Source organism: Chrysemys picta, chromosome 2, assembly GCF_011386835.1.
Source record: "Chrysemys picta bellii isolate R12L10 chromosome 2, ASM1138683v2, whole genome shotgun sequence".
In the NCBI taxonomy this organism is placed as follows: Eukaryota; Metazoa; Chordata; order Testudines; family Emydidae; genus Chrysemys; species Chrysemys picta.
The window spans coordinates 43,842,384-43,859,569 of NC_088792.1; the positions used below are offsets into that span (position 1 = coordinate 43,842,384).

General features: G+C 41.8%; 1 protein-coding gene across 3 annotated transcripts in view; it reads right to left on the reverse strand.

Annotated features, from left to right (window-relative positions):
- Positions 1-17,186, reverse strand: part of ABCB1 (ATP binding cassette subfamily B member 1) — a 100,160-nt gene that overhangs the window by 57,343 nt on the left and 25,631 nt on the right. For all 3 annotated transcript variants that reach the window (XM_065586947.1, XM_005282428.4, XM_065586946.1), the window contains exons 5-9: positions 14,815-14,863; positions 6,705-6,896; positions 5,557-5,728; positions 4,394-4,518; positions 360-531 (exon numbers count right to left, since the gene is read on the reverse strand). In XM_065586947.1, coding sequence (XP_065443019.1) covers positions 360-531; positions 4,394-4,518; positions 5,557-5,728; positions 6,705-6,896; positions 14,815-14,863 — 710 coding nt within the window. The remainder of the gene's footprint in view (positions 1-359; positions 532-4,393; positions 4,519-5,556; positions 5,729-6,704; positions 6,897-14,814; positions 14,864-17,186) is intronic.

The following is a 17,186-nucleotide window of genomic DNA, read 5'->3' on the forward strand; positions in this document are numbered from 1 at the left end:
TCCTATGAGACATCCAATGCCCACACAGTGGTAGTTTGATAATTACATTTTGTTTTACTTAGCATGGATGAAAACTGAGGTGCAGCAGGCCAAATTCAGTGTCAGTGTACATATTATACCCATTGACTTCAATAGGGTTGCATACAGTGTAATTCAATGCAGACTCATTCTGTTTAAACTAGTGGTAGGCAACCTGCATCCCGTCAGGGTAATCTGCCAGCGGGCCACGAGACAGTTTGTTTACATTGACTGTCCGCAGGCATGGCCACCCGCAGCTCCCAGGTTTAAACCCAAACAAGTTCCCAAAATTCTGTTTGGTATTTTTAATTAAAATTGTTGATCTACTGAGGTACACTCACCGTAAGGACTTTTCCAATAGTATAATCATCAGATAGCACCAAAGTGGCTCCATACCAAAATGCCAATGCATATGATGCATATATCAGTAAGAAAGCAATACCCATAGAAATGTTGGCTGTAATAGCCTTCTTGATTCCAATATTTTTGGCGTCTTCTAAATTTTTATGATACCTGCAAGAAAAATCACATATTGGGAATTTAAAAACAGATAGCCTATTACGTTTCTTTTTTTCACTGTGCCTATCAATAATTTTCTAGGTACAGACAACATTTTAACAAACAAATAATCAGATATATCAAAAATTTACATTAATTAATATAATGACCACTCCTGCTTCCATGACTAGGCCTGCTGGCTAGTAGCGCCAATTGTAAGAAAAAAGAGGATCGATTAAAGAGAAGGGATGTCCATTAATTTCACTATAAGAGTTTATAACTTAATTCAGATATACTAGTCTCTTCTCTCTACCTTAGCTAAGCTGTATTCAGTTTCCTGAAAGCCAGCCCTTCTTTTCTAGATTAAAAAAAGGAAAATAATAAATTGTCTCTTAAACAAACACTCAAAAGGACATATTCAGAGTTGGCAATGCCGTTCCCTATTAGAAACCCGAGATAAATCTGATGGTTGGGTGCATTCCTTATGTGTACATAAATATCCACAGGGTTCCAAATAAGTGGGAATAGAATAGGAAGTTTTCTTCAAGAGCCTGCATTTGTCTTGTCCATGAAAGACAAGTACTGTAATTCCTAATACAGACTGGAAGTATTGAAGACTGGGAAAACAATTGTCTCAAAAATAACTGCCAGGCAATTTTTAAAAAAATTATGTAATAATTTATTCCTCATATTTTTTCATTTTAAATGTCTTTAAATCATCCTAAAAGCATGAAATAGAAATAGTCCAGCAGAGGACCTCCAGACATCCTCCCTGCAGTTGCCCTTTTGTCTCCCCACAATTTTCCACAGATTTGTTATGTTTACTTGTGTAACCACAGGCCTGACAGAGGGCCAAGAGATTCAGATCCTCAACTATAGGTGGCGCCATTTTTCAGAGCTGAGTCATAATTTGTAAAATCTATCTATGTGCTTAAATGGTCCTGTCACCACAATATCTGTACACCTCACAAACATTTAAAATGTGTAATCACAGCACCCCTGTAGGATATTATACAGAGTGCAATGGGATGTGGTTGCTGTGCAGCAACTTCTGCTGGCTGAGTATGCTGTGCTGGTGCTCCCTGCCTCAGATGCCTTCCCCAAGGTGAGTCTCTTCAGCTTTCCACATACAGGTCAGTCCTGGAGATGTGGCTTGGCCCTCTGGCCACGTCATAAACAAACAACCCTTTCCAGGGTAACAAAAGTCCAGCTAGTAAGTCCCAATAAACAAAAAAGTTCTTCTATCCTTCAGGAGCTTCTCTTCAGCTGCTCTCAGCCCCTTTCAGGGCTACCTGTGAGTCTTTCCCCCACTCTAATATAGAGCACTCTGCTCCCAGGTGGCTTCCCCTGGAGTACTGTTCTCAGCCCCTTCCTGGGCTCTGTTTTCTCCCTGCCTGCCGGCCTATAGTTCCACACCCCAGACTGATTTCTCTCAGCCCTTTTCTGAGGTCCAGGTGTCCATTAACCTATCACCTGATCCCCTTAGTCCTGTCCCCTCAGACTCAGAAGCAGCTAATAATTATGGCCCAGAGAGGGGGGCTGGCCTATTGTCCTTTAAAGGGACCAGTCATCCTATGAAAGATGGCACTGAGGTACAAGCAAATTAAGTTAACTTAAATTAACTATTTAGAAAAGCTGGACGAGCACAAATCCATGGGGTCAGATGTACTGCATCCGAGGATGCTAAAGGAATTGGCGGATGTGATTGCAGAGGCATTGGTCATTATGACTGGGAAAAGGCTAATGTAGTGTCTATCTTTAAAAAAGGGAAGGAGGAGGATCCGGGGAACTACAGGCCAGTCAGCCTCACCTCAGTCCCTGGAAAAATCATGGAGCAGATCCTCAAGGAATCAATTTTGAAGCACTTCAAGGAGATGAAAGTGATCAGGAACAGATAGTATGGATTCACCAAGGGCAAATCATGCCTGACTAACCTAATTGCCTTCTATAATGAGATAACTGGCTCTGTGGATGAGGGGAAAGCAGTGGGTGTGTTATTCCTTGACTTTAGCAAAGCTTTTGATACGGTCTTCCACAGTATTCTTGCCAGCAAGTTAAAGAAGTACAGGCTGGATGAATGGACTATAAGGTGGATAGAAAGCTGGCTAGATCATTGGGCTCAGAGGATAGTGTCATCAATGGCTCGATGTCTAGTTGGTAGCCAGTATCAAACGGAGTGCCCCAAGGGTCGGTCCTGGGGCCGGTTTTGTTTAATATCTTCATTAATGATCTGGAGGATGGCGTGGATTGCACCCTCAGCAAGTTTTCAGATGACACTAAGCTGGGAGGAGTGGTAGATATGCTGGAGGGTAGGGATAGGATACAGAGAGGCCTAGACAAATTAGAGGATTGGGCCAAAAGAAATCACTTGAGGTTCAACAAGGACAAGTGCAGAGTCCTGTACTTAGGACGGAAGAATCCCATTCACTGCTACAGACTAGGGACGGAGTGGCTAGGCAGCAGTTCTGCAGAAAAGGACCTAGGGGTTACAGTGGACGAGAAGCTGGATATGAGTTAACAGTGTGCCCTTGTTGCCAAGAAGGCTAACGGCATTTTGGGCTGCATAAGGAGCATTGTCAGCAGATCGAGGGATGTGATCATTCCCCTTTATTCGGCATTGGTGAGGCCTCATCTGGAGTACAGTGTCCAGTTTTGGGCCGCACACTACAAAAGAATGTGGAAAAATTGGAAAGAGTCCAACGGATGGCAACAAAAATGATTAGGGGGCTGGAGCACATGACTTATGAGGAGAGGCTGAGGGAACTGGGATTATTTAGTCTGCAGAAGAGAAGAATGAGGGGTGATTTGATAGCTGCTTTCAACTACCTGAAAGGGGGTTCCAAAGAGGATGGATCTAGACTGTTCTCAGTGGTAGCAGATGACAGAACAAGGAGTAATGGTCTCAAGTTGCAGTGGGGGAGGTTTAGGTTGGATATTAGGAAAAACTTTTTCGCTAGGAGGCTTGTGAAGCACTGGAATTGGTTACTTAGGGAGGTGGTGGAATCTCCTTCCTTGGAGGTTTTTAAGGTCAGGCTTGACAAAGCCCTGGCTGGGATGCTTTATTTGGGGATTAGGTCCTTCTTTGAGCAGGGGGTTGGACTAGATGATCTCCTGAGGTCCCTTCCAACCATGATATTCTGTGATTCTGTAATTCTAAGTGACTTGCTTTAGGGCACATAGTGCCAAGTACCAGAGGCTGGAAGAAGAAACTCTGTGGATGAGTAAGAGAGCACTGATGAGGTGCACTCACATACTATGGTGATATGCTCCCTAAGAAAGGTGCTGAGTTGAGCTGCATGGCCCCTCTCACCTTCAGCAACCACAGTCAGTGGAGAGTTCCTGCCAAGTTTTGTGGCTCTGATGGTCATCTTTAGATAAAAGGTCAGGACAAATGACGAGAATGCTGTTCCATAATACAATAAGAATAAATGAACCTAACAATGGAACTATCAAGATGTGTACAGTAACACAATCTTATTAGTGTTACCCTTGTCTTTTCTTTCCCCATCCCCCATTTTTGTCTGTTTGTCTATTTTGTCTGTTGCTTATTGTGTGATATTGAAATTAGATTGTACACCCTTTGGAGTACTGACCATGTCTTTGTTTTGTGGGCTCTGGAAAAATAAATAATCATTATTCAGCTTACAATAAAACTTGTAAAAGAGAACATTCTTATTAGGCAACTTCTTGTCTTAATTACCCCCAAAATGCACTGAGTACAAAAGTGCTCTATCTTTATTTGAAGATCACTTTCACCAAGGAACCAGTTTTGTCAGCCGTGGGTGACAAACTTTCAGCAGTGAAGATACAAGAAAAATTCAAAACATTTAAACTGAGAGTTTTAAAACTAGCTGATGAATGAAAACATTTTTCTGACCTTTTGATTTCTTTTTTCTGTCCTCCAAAAGCAATAACAGTCCGAATTGCTGCCAGAACTTCCTCTGCAACAGCTCCTGCTTTTGCATATGCAGTTAGTTCTTTGTCAGTGAATGCAGAGAGTATCTGTATAAAAGGAAAATATTTTAACCTTATTGTTCAAAGAAATATTGAATCAGCTTGAGCATATTATGTCTTTTCATCATAGTTTCCTCTTTCCAAAAAAATGCATTATAATGCCATTTATTAGAAAATAAGCCTTTTGCTTAAATACCATAGAATGGGCCAAACCACTTATTATAAGAAATAAAGAATACATCAATTATATAAAAATTAAATTTTAATGTTAGCATCTATCAAAAACTGAGACCTAGATTTTCTGCTTTCACTCAGTGCACAAGTGTATGTGTAGGTGGCTCTTAGTTAACTGGTTATGGTTCCCTGTTTGATACTCAGGGCAGATCTGCATCATTCTGATCCCAGGTAGGTTAGAGCAGCCAGTAGGCTGCTCTAGTTATGCCAGTTGGCTACAGTCTATAAGGGGCCATACAGCAGCTAGGAACATCTGGACTGGATTAGATGACCTATCAAGGTCTCTTCCATTCCTACATTTATATGATTCTATGATTCTATTTTCCATATATATCCAAAGATTGCGATTTTCACGAGCCAAAGGGATCAAGGGACTCAACTCCCACTGAAATTCAATGGTTGTTTTTGAAAATCCCAGCAAAAAGCAGTAACAAATCTGGAAAAAAAGTCTATTTCTGAGACTAAGATTTGGACTAAAAGTCGGGGCTCCACAGCCGACCCACCGGGTGTTGCTAGGGTAGAAAATTCTCCGACGATCGTGCACGCGGCGCACGCACACCTAATTGGAATCGATATGAGCAAGCACTCGAAGAAGAACCACCTTTACATCAGTAAAATTGTGTCCACACTAGGGACACTTTATCTGTTGTATCACTTTAATTATGCCATTATAGGTATAGTTCTATAATTTAACTTCTCTGTGTTGACAAGTCTAAAGCTATGATTTTTAACAGCCCTAAGGAATTAAATATACTATGACTCTTAGTGAGGAAATTAAGAGGCTCACTCACTTGAAACAAGACACTTTAGTGTACTTTTACATCTCAGTGAAAATTCACAGCTTTCACCCACCTTTGCCCAGAGAGCAGCTGAGAGTCCCAGGACAGGACTGACTGCCAGTATTACAAGGGTTAATTTCCATCCTTTTGTGAAACCAACTATAAATCCTGTGAGAAATGTAGCTATTGCCTGAAAGAGCATTCCAATTTTGTCACCAATTCCTTCATTAATTTTGGACACATCACTAAAAAACAAATTACATCCAAAATGTTGAGGAAAGTGGAAAACACAAAAGCTTTTTTATTGATGCAGTACACTTTGTCAATTCTGTCACATTTTCTAAAAGCTCTAAGCTGCAGATTAATTTAGATATAACACACTTTGTATCCACACCTAACATAGGTCACAAATGTTTCATCCAACAGAAACACACATGGGAAGAGGCCAGGGAAGAAAATCCTGTAGGCTCAGAATGATTTTCTTAAACTTTACATGCAAATCTTGGAGGATTCGCTTGAGGCACATGGACAACTGTATCGAGGCGCACACTGGCTGTAGGGTCCCTAAATTCCTCTTTCCAATCTTTGTCAACAGCTGCCTCCAGGACAGCTCTCCTGAGGAGAAAATATAATGCAACCTTGGAAAACTGGACATTCCCTATGGAAAATGTAATGTAACCTTTTCCAAATGACCTCCAACAGGGTTAAAGGTCATCCCTAGACTGCCCATGCTGGCCCCAATCTATCCATTTCGTGTCATCTCCTACACGCATATATTGGACTCATTTGAAAGTTCTCTAGTGGGTCCCAGGAAAGACAGGGCAGTTCCTTTCATGTGAGCAGAGGAAAGTGATTGGGAGTTGAGGTTGCCTGACCTTTTGCCAGAATTATTCAGCATCTTGTAGCTCAGGCCCTCAATATGCATGAAAACTGAACTATATTTTTCCTTCTTGGTAATGATAGGATAGGATTTAGTTGCCCTGGCAGCATGAGAATGCTGGCATGGACACTGCTGTGACATCCCTGTTCTTTGGTAGAGTAAAGGAGTCCAGTCTGCAGGGCTCTCCATGTTGTACATTTCAACATGTAGATAGTAAATTCACTAGATTTTCATATAAGGATTTTGAAGACATTTTAATATAGTTCATACATACGTTTAATAAGGTAAAGAAACATGGTTGTGAAGGGATTATCACAACTGATAGTTAAAAATATTCTTACTCTATAAGTCGAGTGTTGAGTTCCCCAACATCATTCACATCAAACCACCCAATTTCCTGTCGCATTATTGAGTGGAAAAATTGTTGTCTGATTTTCTTAATTTGCCGGCCAGCTGCCAGTGTCCAAAATGCAACTTGCATGTAGGCTGCAAATAGAACGCCAGCTCCTATTCCAGAATAATAGTATGCATAGCTGAAAGGAACAAAATTGCAGAGATCCTTTAAATTGGATTTTTTTTTCACCCCAAACAAGTCTTTTAGATATAGATTTTAACTTCAGTACTTTACATACATAAATAAACTAATATGGAATATTCTTTGGACACTATCTGCATTATTTCCTCTCTTCAGTGTTGGTAATATTTTTCACTAGGTCCTTTTAGAACCATATTTCATATCTGTCCACTTAAATATGTGACCTCCACAAGTTACCTGAAAACCTGTACTTTTTTATCTAAGAATGGATAGCTCAGAGACCACTGACATATAGGTAGAAAACCTACTTGGAGTATACTTTACTGTGGAAGTACTATACGGCTAATAATGAAGAAAGGTAAAAGGTGGAATTTGAAAATCCCATTCTGAATCTAATGAAGCAGCAAGGGTTGAAATTATATTTCATGTTTGACTGTCACTATCCTTTACTAGTTATACACAATTTCATTTACTCATCAGTGAGAGAACTTTGAAATAATTTTGTTTTAAAATGAGTATGTATTCCTGAAGTTAAAAAAGAAAAAAAACCTCCTCCATAGAGCTAATTCAGTTAAATCAAAATGATCCTCCACACATACAGGACAAAAAAATTAGATAAACCTTTGTTGCAGGTAGATGCCAATAAATTCCTTATATGGAATTCCATTTTATTATGATAATTTAAAGTTCAGCAAATTCCTCTAGCTCATATATATATTCATAACATGTATTTTAATTTTAATTTTATTCAATACTATTCCATGTGCCATAGCCATAAAACAATAGGAAATTACATCTAAACTTTCTTTGTGTGAGGCACATGCCAAATTTCATTACCAGATTAGTACATTTACATAAAGATGAATAATTACAAAATAAAGATAAAAGCCATTTGGATCCTCTCACACCTATAGATATGTAAAAATATGTGTACTGTTTCTTTAAAGCTGTAGCTGGAATTTGAAGCCAGACAGGATGGGGGTTGGGAAGGTTGTAAGCAAAAGCTCGGCAGGGAAGTACAAAAAGAGACAGAGTAGCTTTGGTGATAATTCTGTTTTCCATATTCTAATAAAGTCCCTTGTCCCACTTTAGAAGAAAGTAACTATGATTTTTTCCCATTGTTGCATGACACAACTCAATTTACTTTGAGATTTCATAATTTATAAAATTACTCATATCTAAACTGAACTATAAAAATAGGTTAATGGCTAACTTAAAGCTGACTATGTGATTAGCTAAATGTTGACCTTAAATCCATCACCTTAAACACTGTAAAATTATAATGAATCAGCATGCGGTGTTGTTGTAGTTGGGTTGGTCACAGAAGAAGAGTTCAGTAATCTCAAAAGTTTATTGCTCTCACCAACAGAAGTTGGTTCAATAAAAGATATTACCTCATTCACCTTGTCTCTCTATAAAGAATCTTTAAAATTCACCAGCAAGTATTACAGGATTTGTTTTATGACAATCCATAACAAAGTGAATTCAATTATGTGTGAAATTCCTTATTGATCAAATTTATTTTGGTAGAATCATTGATGAAAGTTAATTGCACATTGCACTGTGAATTAACTATTCAACAACCAATGTTCTGGATGAAAGCTGGATTTTAGGTATAAATATTATTTGAGTAAGAAACATAATGTGTGCATTTCCTGAATTCATCCATGTAATTTTTATGTTAATTACTGTTCTTGTAAATTGTTTTTAATGTATAACAGGGACTAGAATTTAACACAATAATCTCTGATGATAAATTGCTTTCAGGGGCAAGTCCAGGCATGCTGGTTATACAGTATAGGGGTGAGGCCTGTGAAAGACAATCTTCAGGGGAAAGGTTGACTCCTGTAAAGGAGGGAGAAAAGAAAAGTTGAAACGGAAAGACAAGGGCAAGGGGAAATGGAGAGGGGAAAAAGAGAAGAAGAGAACCCAAAAAGAGCAGGGGGAAGAGAAAGGAAAGAAAATGAGAGATGGATGAAAAGAGAGAAGGAATAAAAGATCATAGAAATATAGGAATTGCTACACTGACTCAAACATATGATCCACCTATTTCCACATCCTATCTCTGACAGCAGGCAGTACCTGATGCTTCAGAGGAAGGTGAAAGAACCTTATAATGGACAATTATGGAATAAACTGTGCATAGGGAAATATAATCTTACCACCCATAGTTTAGTAGTTTTTTATGAAGTATAGGATTCCTATACGACTTCCTATATAAATCCTGAACTATAGATAAATTCATGGAGGATAGTCCATCTATGGGTATTAGCCAGGATGGGCAGGACTGGTGTCCCTAGCCTCTGTTTGCCAGAAGCTGGGAATGGGCAACAGGAGATGGATCACTTGGTGATTACCTGTTCTGTTCATTCCCTCTGGGGCACCTGGCATTGGCCACTGTTGGAAGACAGGATACTGGGCTAGATGGACCTTTGGTCTGACCCAGTATAGCCATTCTTATGTTCTTAGAACTATGATTGGCCCTGACCTATGTGTTTTGGTTCTCTGAGCTACAGTGATAGCTTGTACAATGATAACTTCTTTATACAGACTTCATTGAAGTCAGTAGGTGTCTTTCTGTTGACTTCAATGGGCTTTGGATCAGGACCCCAGATGGTTTTAAAGAAACAAAGAGAAGTATAATGATTAACTAATGAGAACATTTTTTGGTGCATTCATGAGAGTTAACACTTAGTCGGCTGTTACCACTGTAAAAAAGAATGGTTTCAGGGAATCCTTTCTACTGATAAATTAGCTCTATACAGTAGCAATAAATACCAAGGTACTACATTGACTAGTACTCTATAAATATCTAAATTAGATATTGCAGGTAAACACTCCACATTATGGATGTTATCTATTGAAAAGAAGTTTTCTACTCTGCAGTGTTGACTATATTAAATATTTCTAGCATTGACATCACCTTTGCTATCCCTTAGCATGTCTGTAACACGCTTGCATACTCATTTGACAGACCTTATCTTATCTTGGTTTTTATGTGGAATTTTATGAGTTTATAAATAGAAAGTGTATATAAAATATTTCTTTCACTGGGACAATGTCATTGGAATGGGCTGAGTCCCTACAACAGGGGTCGGCAACCTCTGGCACCCGGCTTGCCAGGGTAAGCACCTTGGTGGGCCGGGCCAGTTTGTTTACCTACCGCGTCGCAGGTTCGGCCGATCGCGGCTCCCACTGGCTGCGGTTTGCCAGCCCAGGCCAATGGAGGCTGAGGGAAGCGGCGCAGGCGAGGGATGTGCTGGCCACCACTTCCTGCATCCCCCCTTGGCCTGGGATGGCGAACCGCGGCCAGTGGGAGCCGCGATCGGCCGAACCTGCCAACGTGGCAGGTAAACAAACTGGGCCGGCCCGCCAGAGTGCTTACCCTGGCGAGTCGTGTGCCAGAGGTTGACGACCCCTGCCCTACAACATCCTCAGCAGAGCACTCTGATCTTGATTTAACATCCAAACGCTACCCCTTCCTGGAATTCAGCATTGTTGATCATTCAAAAACATATGCTTAAATTTCCTTTCTACGTTTGACTGTCTCTAGTGTTTCTCTCTAGTAACTCCTTTGTCCTACTTCCCTAGTAGCCCTCAGTTAACAAGCTACATTTGCTGCAATGAGTCAGCAGCTTTATGTAGGAGTCTACCACAGGCATAAAAGGGTCTGAGAAAAAGAAGAGCTCTGCCACCTTATTATGGACATAAATAAGGAGGAACAGTCATGGAGGTCAAAATCCACTGTCTTCATCCATTATTTTAATTTTTTTACACTAGAAGATGAAGAATTATTTGAAAGCTGCTGTTTAATTGGCTGAGCTTGTGAAGACTTACATTCAGTTAGATAGCATTTCTCTGCTAGCATGTTTGGATATAACAATTAACTTTTGAATGATGCATCTGATTAATTGCAAATGGAATGTTCTAGGCATCAGTGGGCAGAATCTTATTGCCTCTGATGAAAACCAGAAGGGAGAAACTGGGGAGGCAGTGCAGGATCAGAGGGCACACACAGAGTCCTTGGTATCAGGTTAGCAGAACTAGCAACTTCAACTACCCATGTCATTGTCTATAAACTAGCTAAATCAATGAACCGGTGCATGGCAGCCATGAACACATTCCAGTTTATAACAGCTCTCATTTTAGCTCCGTTAATCCTCCCAATACGGGGAGGGGGAGGGGGAGAGGAAGGGGGGGACTTGCAGGATGTTCCTGAAGTAGAAGGGGATGAGAGGGTGCTGGGAAGGGGAGGAGTGGGAATGGAGGAATGCAAGGAACTCTGGGCATCCCAGTGTACTAGGACAGCACCGAGAAAACCAAGAGGTCTGCTGTTTGCCAGGAGCTAGGATTCACGATGTGATGGAGAGACTGCCGAGACTCATCAAGCCCTTGGATCTCTACCTCTTCCTGCTTCTCCATGTGGGCACCAATGATACTGCCAAGAATGACCTTGAGTGGATCACTGCAGACTACGTGGCTCTGGGAAGAAGGATAAAGGAGTTTGAGGCACAAGTAGTGTTCTCGTGCATCCTCCCTGTGCAGGGAAAAGGCCTGGGTAGAGATCGTCGAATTGTGGAAGTCAATGAATGGCTATGCAGATAGTGTCGGAGAGAAGGCTTTGGATTCTTCGACCATGGGATGGTGTTCCAAGAAGGAGGAGTGCTATGCAGAGACGGGCTCCACCTAACGAAGAGAGGGAAGAACATCTTCGCAAGCAGGCTGGCTAACCTAGTGAGGAGGGCTTTAAACTAGGTTCACCGGGGGAAGGAGACCAAAGCCCTGAGGTAAGTGGAGAAATGGGATACCGGGAGGAAGCACGAGCAGGAGAGTGCAAGAGGGGAGGACTCCTGTCTCAGACTGAGAAAGCGGGACGATCAGCGAGTTATCTTAAGTGCCTATACACAAATGCAAGAAGCCTGGGAAACAAGCAGGGAGAACTGGAAGTCCTGGCACAGTCAAGAAACTATGATGTCATTGGAATAACAGAGATTTGGTGGGATAACTCACATGACTGGAGTACTGTCATGGATGGATATAAACTGTTCAGGAAGGACAGGCAGGGCAGAAAAGGTGGGGGAGTTGCATTGTATGTAAGAGAGGAGTATGACTGCTCAGAGCTCCGGTATGAAACTGCAGAAAAACCGGAGAGTCTCTGGATTAAGTTTAGAAGTGTGAGCAACAAGGGTGATGTCGTGGTGGGAGTCTGCTATAGACCACCAGACCAGGGGGATGAGGTGTACGAGGCTTTCTTCTGGCAACTAGCACAAGTTACTAGATTGCAGGCCCTGGTTCTCATGGGAGACTTTAATCACCCTGCTATCTGCTGGGAGAGCAATACAGCGGTGCACAGGCAATCCAGGAAGTTTTTAGAAAGTGTAGGGAACAATTTCCTGGAGGAACCAACTAGGGGCAGAGCTCTTCTAGACCTGCTGCTCACAAACCAGGAAGAATTAGTAGGGGAAGCAAAAGTGGATGGGAACCTGGGAGGCAGTGACCATGAGATGGTCGAGTTCAGGATCCTGACACAAGGAAGAAAGGAGAGCAGCAGAATACGGACCCTGGACTTCAGAAAAGCAGACTTTGACTCCCTCAGGGAACTGATGGGCAGAATCCCCTGGGAGAATAACATGACGGGGAAAGGAGTTTAGGAGAGCTGGCTGTATTTTAAAGAATCCTTATTGAGGTTGCACGAACAAACCATCCCGATGTGTAGAAAGAATAGTAAATATGTCAGGCAACCAGCTTGGCTAAACAGTGAAATCCTTGCTGATCTTAAACGCAAAAAAGAAGCTTACAAGAAGTGGAAGATTGGACAAATGACCAGGGAGGAGTATAAAAATATTGTTCAGGCATGCAGGAGTGAAATCAGGAAGGCCAAATCACACTTGGAGTTGCAGCTAGCAAGAGATGTTAAGAGTAGTAAGAAGGGTTTCTTCAAGTATGTTAGCAACAAGAAGAAAGTCAAGGAAAGTGTGGGCCCCTTACTGAATGAGGGAGGCAACCTAGTGACCGAGGATGTGGAAAAAGCTAATGTACTCAATGCTTTTTTTGCCTCTGTCTTCACGAACAAGGTCAGCTCCCAGACTGCTGCACTGGGCAGCACAGTATGGGGAGAAGGTGACCAGCCCTCTGTGGAGAAAGAAGTGGTTCGGGACTATTTAGAAAAACTGGACGAGCACAAGTCCATGGGGCCGGATGCGCTGCATCCGAGGGTGCTAAAGGAGTTGGCGGATGTGATTGCAGAGCCATTGGCCATTATCTTTGAAAACTCATGGCGATCGGGGGAGGTCCCAGATGACTGGAAAAAGGCTAATGTAGTGCCCATCTTTAAAAAAGGGAAGAAGGAGGATCCAGGGAACTACAGGCCAGTCAGCCTCACCTCAATCCCTGGAAAAATCATGGAGAAGGTCCTCAAGGAATCAATTCTGAAGCACTTAGAGGAGAGGAAAGTGATCAGGAACAGTCAGCATGGATTCACCAAGAGCAAATCATGCCTGACTAACCTAATTTCCTTCTAGGAGGAGATAACTGGGTCTGTGGATGAGGGGAAAGCAGTGGGTGTGTTATTCCTTGACTTTAGCAAAGCTTTTGATACGGTCTCCCACAGTATTCTTGCCAGCAAGTTAAAGAAGTATGGGCTGGATAAATGGACTATAAGGTGGATAGAAAGCTGGCTAGATCGTCGGGCTCAACGGGTAGTGATCAACAGCTCCATGTCTAGTTGGCAGCCGGTTTCAAGCGGAGTGCCCCAAGGGTTGGTCCTGGGGCCGGTTTTGTTCAATATCTTCATTAATGATCTGGAGGATGGCGTGGACTGCACTCTCAGCAAGTTTGCAGATGACACTAAACTGGGAGAAGTGGTAGATACGCTGGAAGGTAGGGATAGGATACAGAGGGACCTAGACAAATTAGAGGATTGGGCCAAAAGAAACCTGATGAGGTTCAACAAGGACAAGTGCAGAGTCCTGCACTTAGGATGGAAGAAACCCCTGCACTGTTACAGACTAGGGACTGAGTGGCTAGGCAGCAGTTCTGCAGAAAAGGACGTAGGGGTTACAGTGGACGAGAAGCTGGATATGAGTCAACAGTGTGCTCTTGTTGCCAAGAAGGCTAACGGCATTTTGGGCTGCATAAGAAGGGGCATTGCCAGCAGATTGAGGGACGTGATCGTTCCCCTCTATTCAACATTGGTGAGGCCTCACCCTGAGTATTGTGTCCAGTTTTGGGCCCCTACAAGAAGGATGTGGAAAAATTGGAAAGAGTCCAGCGGAGGACAATAAAAATGATTAGGGGGCTGGAGCACATGACTTATGAGGAGAGGCTGAGGGAACTGGGATTGTTTAGTCTGCAGAAGAGAAGAATGAGGGGTGATTTGATAGCTGCTTTCAACTACCTGAAAGGGGGTTCCAAAGAGGATGGATCTAGTCTGTTCTCAGTGGTAGCAGATGACAGAACAAGGAGTAATGGTCTCAAGTTGCAGTGGGGGAGGTTTAGGTTGGATATTAGGAAAAACTTTTTCACAAGGAGGGTGGTAAAGCACTAGAATGGGTTACCTAGTGAGGTGGTGGAATCTCCTTCCTTGGAGGTTTTTAAGATCAGGCTTGACAAAGCTCTGGCTGGGATGATTTAGTTGGGGTTAGGTCCTGCTTTGAGCAGGGGGGTTGGACTAGATGACCTCCTGAGGTCCCTTCCAACCCTGATATTCTATGATTCTATGATTCTAAGTAACAAAGAGTGTAACCCTCTAGCTGTATGTAACACTTTGACTGACATGTATCTAACGCACCAGCTAATTGTTTGTTTCATAGGTTTAAATATAAAATTACCTTTAGGGAAATAATGGTTTGATTAGAGACCTCTACCACTGCCTAAAAGAAAGGCAATCCTGAAGATAATTAACAATTACTAATTACCTTGTCATTTGTTCCTCAAGTTTCTGATAAGGATTAAAAGAAATATTCCCTTAAAGAAAAACATAAGAAATTTTTGTTAAATACATATACTAAAGCATGTTTTAATAACTTTTCTGTATAAACTCCTAATCCTTCAAGGTGCTGAGCAAATCCTGAGAAGTGCGAAGTACCCTAGGCCTCCATTGACTTCAGTGGGAATTGAGGGTGTACAACAAGTTGTACAATTAGGTTTTCAGACCAAAAGTGCAGGCTTGTACCTATAATGCAACAGTGGCAATTACAATATAAAACTAAATTCTGCTGTCACTTACTTCAGAGTTACACAAGTCTAACTGAGATCAGAATTTTGCCTATAATACTCATTCTAGAATGTACACGGACTTTGTTAGTATTATCAATACATTGTATTTATATAGATCAAGAAGCACCTTTAAGCACCTTACAAATGTAGGTCCATATGTTGCCATTAGTTTTATGAGTGTAGAACCTTCACTCAATGTGAGAGCATAGTGATGGTAGTTAAAGCCATTGTCTGGTTTGTTAGGTGACTACGTTTTTATTCAACTAATTATTGTTAATTAAGGATATGAAAGAAGTATAGTTGCTAAAGCACACTGGTGAGAAGCAAGTGATCTGAATCATTCTCTTGGCTTCATCACTGATTTGCTTGGTGACCTTAGCTTAACATGACTTTGCCTCACTTTCCCCATTTCCAGTAGGGGGATAATATTATTTCCAACTCCTACCTGTAAGAGTGTTGTATAAGCCTTTATTAATTAACATATGTAAAGCACTTTGAGATGCTTAGTGCAATGAAAAGCAAAAAATATTACAATTATTATTGAAATTAGTTCTATTGCAGCCTTTATTATATCATAATAATTAAATAAGCATTGCCAATGTGCTTACTTTCTTAAATTTATACCTTAAACATCATGAATTGTGCATGCGTACTTTACGGCACAAGATTCCAAATAAAAAAGACTGTTACAAGACTTGTTTTCCACAATAATTAATTAAAAGGTGGAAAGCATCTACTGAGAAAGAGATATAATGGTTTGAAGCTCTGACATATACACAAGAAATGTAAATCTTTTAATCTTTTCCCCGGTAACATGAAGCATTTCCTTTCATTCTGGATATAGCGTGTGGGATGATGCTTGTGAGGAAAGCAAAGGAGCATGTTTTGGAAAATGATTGACAATGAATGCATGAACTCATTAAGTACTCAAGAACACGAAGTGTAAATATAGGCTTCAACATGGGTGTTTTGAGTGTGACTGGAGAAGTCTGCTATTGCACAACTTCAAGACAAGATGCTAGAAGAGGAAAGGAACAAAGTTAGTGAGCAGATATCATATGTCTCTGTCATACACTTTCTCATGTTATTTTTAAACTGCATGGCTTCAGCAGCGTAAAGCCTATCAGGAAATAAAATTGCAACTGCACAAAGTGACTATTGTCACTGTTGTACTAGGGAAGCTCTAGCAGGCCAGCACAAGTTAAAAAATAAGAGTGGTACTGGCTGAGGAAAGGCATGACCAGATCTATCAAAGAGCAACTTGATTCACTTCATCCCCTCAGCATCCTCCGTGGATGGGTTATAAACTAATGTTTTACACCCCCCCTAAATAGAAATCCTGAAGGAAGTCAGAAATAGTAACACCTCAATATTAATATCCCCCAGGGTGCAGCTAGTGCAAGGATGCATAATTTTACATTTCTCTGCATCAGCAATAGTGAAACCATGTAAGGGTCTGGGGCATAGGTAGTCTGGCAAAGCAGTCATAGCTGGCTGGTTTCCATACTTCAACAATGGTCACAAGACAGTAGTCCGTGAGTGGGGATCACTGTAAGCACCAGCACCAAGGTCAATAGGCAAGAGTCAGGCCAGAGATAATACCAGGCTAGAATCAGGAGGCAAGAGTCAGAGTCAGGCTGGGTTAGAGACTGGAGGGTAGAAAGCAAGTGTGGTCAGGAGTCACAGCAGACTAGAAATCTGTGTGATTGCCTAAACCAGGGCTGGCTCCAGGCACCAGCGAAGGAAGCAGGTGCCTGGGGCAGCCAACAGAAAGAGGCGGCAGTCCATCCGTTATTGGGGCAGCACGTCCGGGTCTTTGGCAGCAATTCGGCGGCGGGTCCTTCGGTCCCTCTCTTCCTCTTCGGCGGCAGCTCAATCGGGTTTTTCTTTTTTTTCTTTTCTCTTCGCCGCTTGGGGTGGCAAAAAAGTTGGAGCCGGCCCTGGGCTAAACAACTTCTTAGGCCAAACTCTAAGGTTACTTGGCCAATCAGAGGGCCGCAGGGTACTGTCAGTCTGGATCCTTTGTGCAGTACTTCCTGTAGGGCCTAATCTCCCCAGTGCTCCCTGGTTT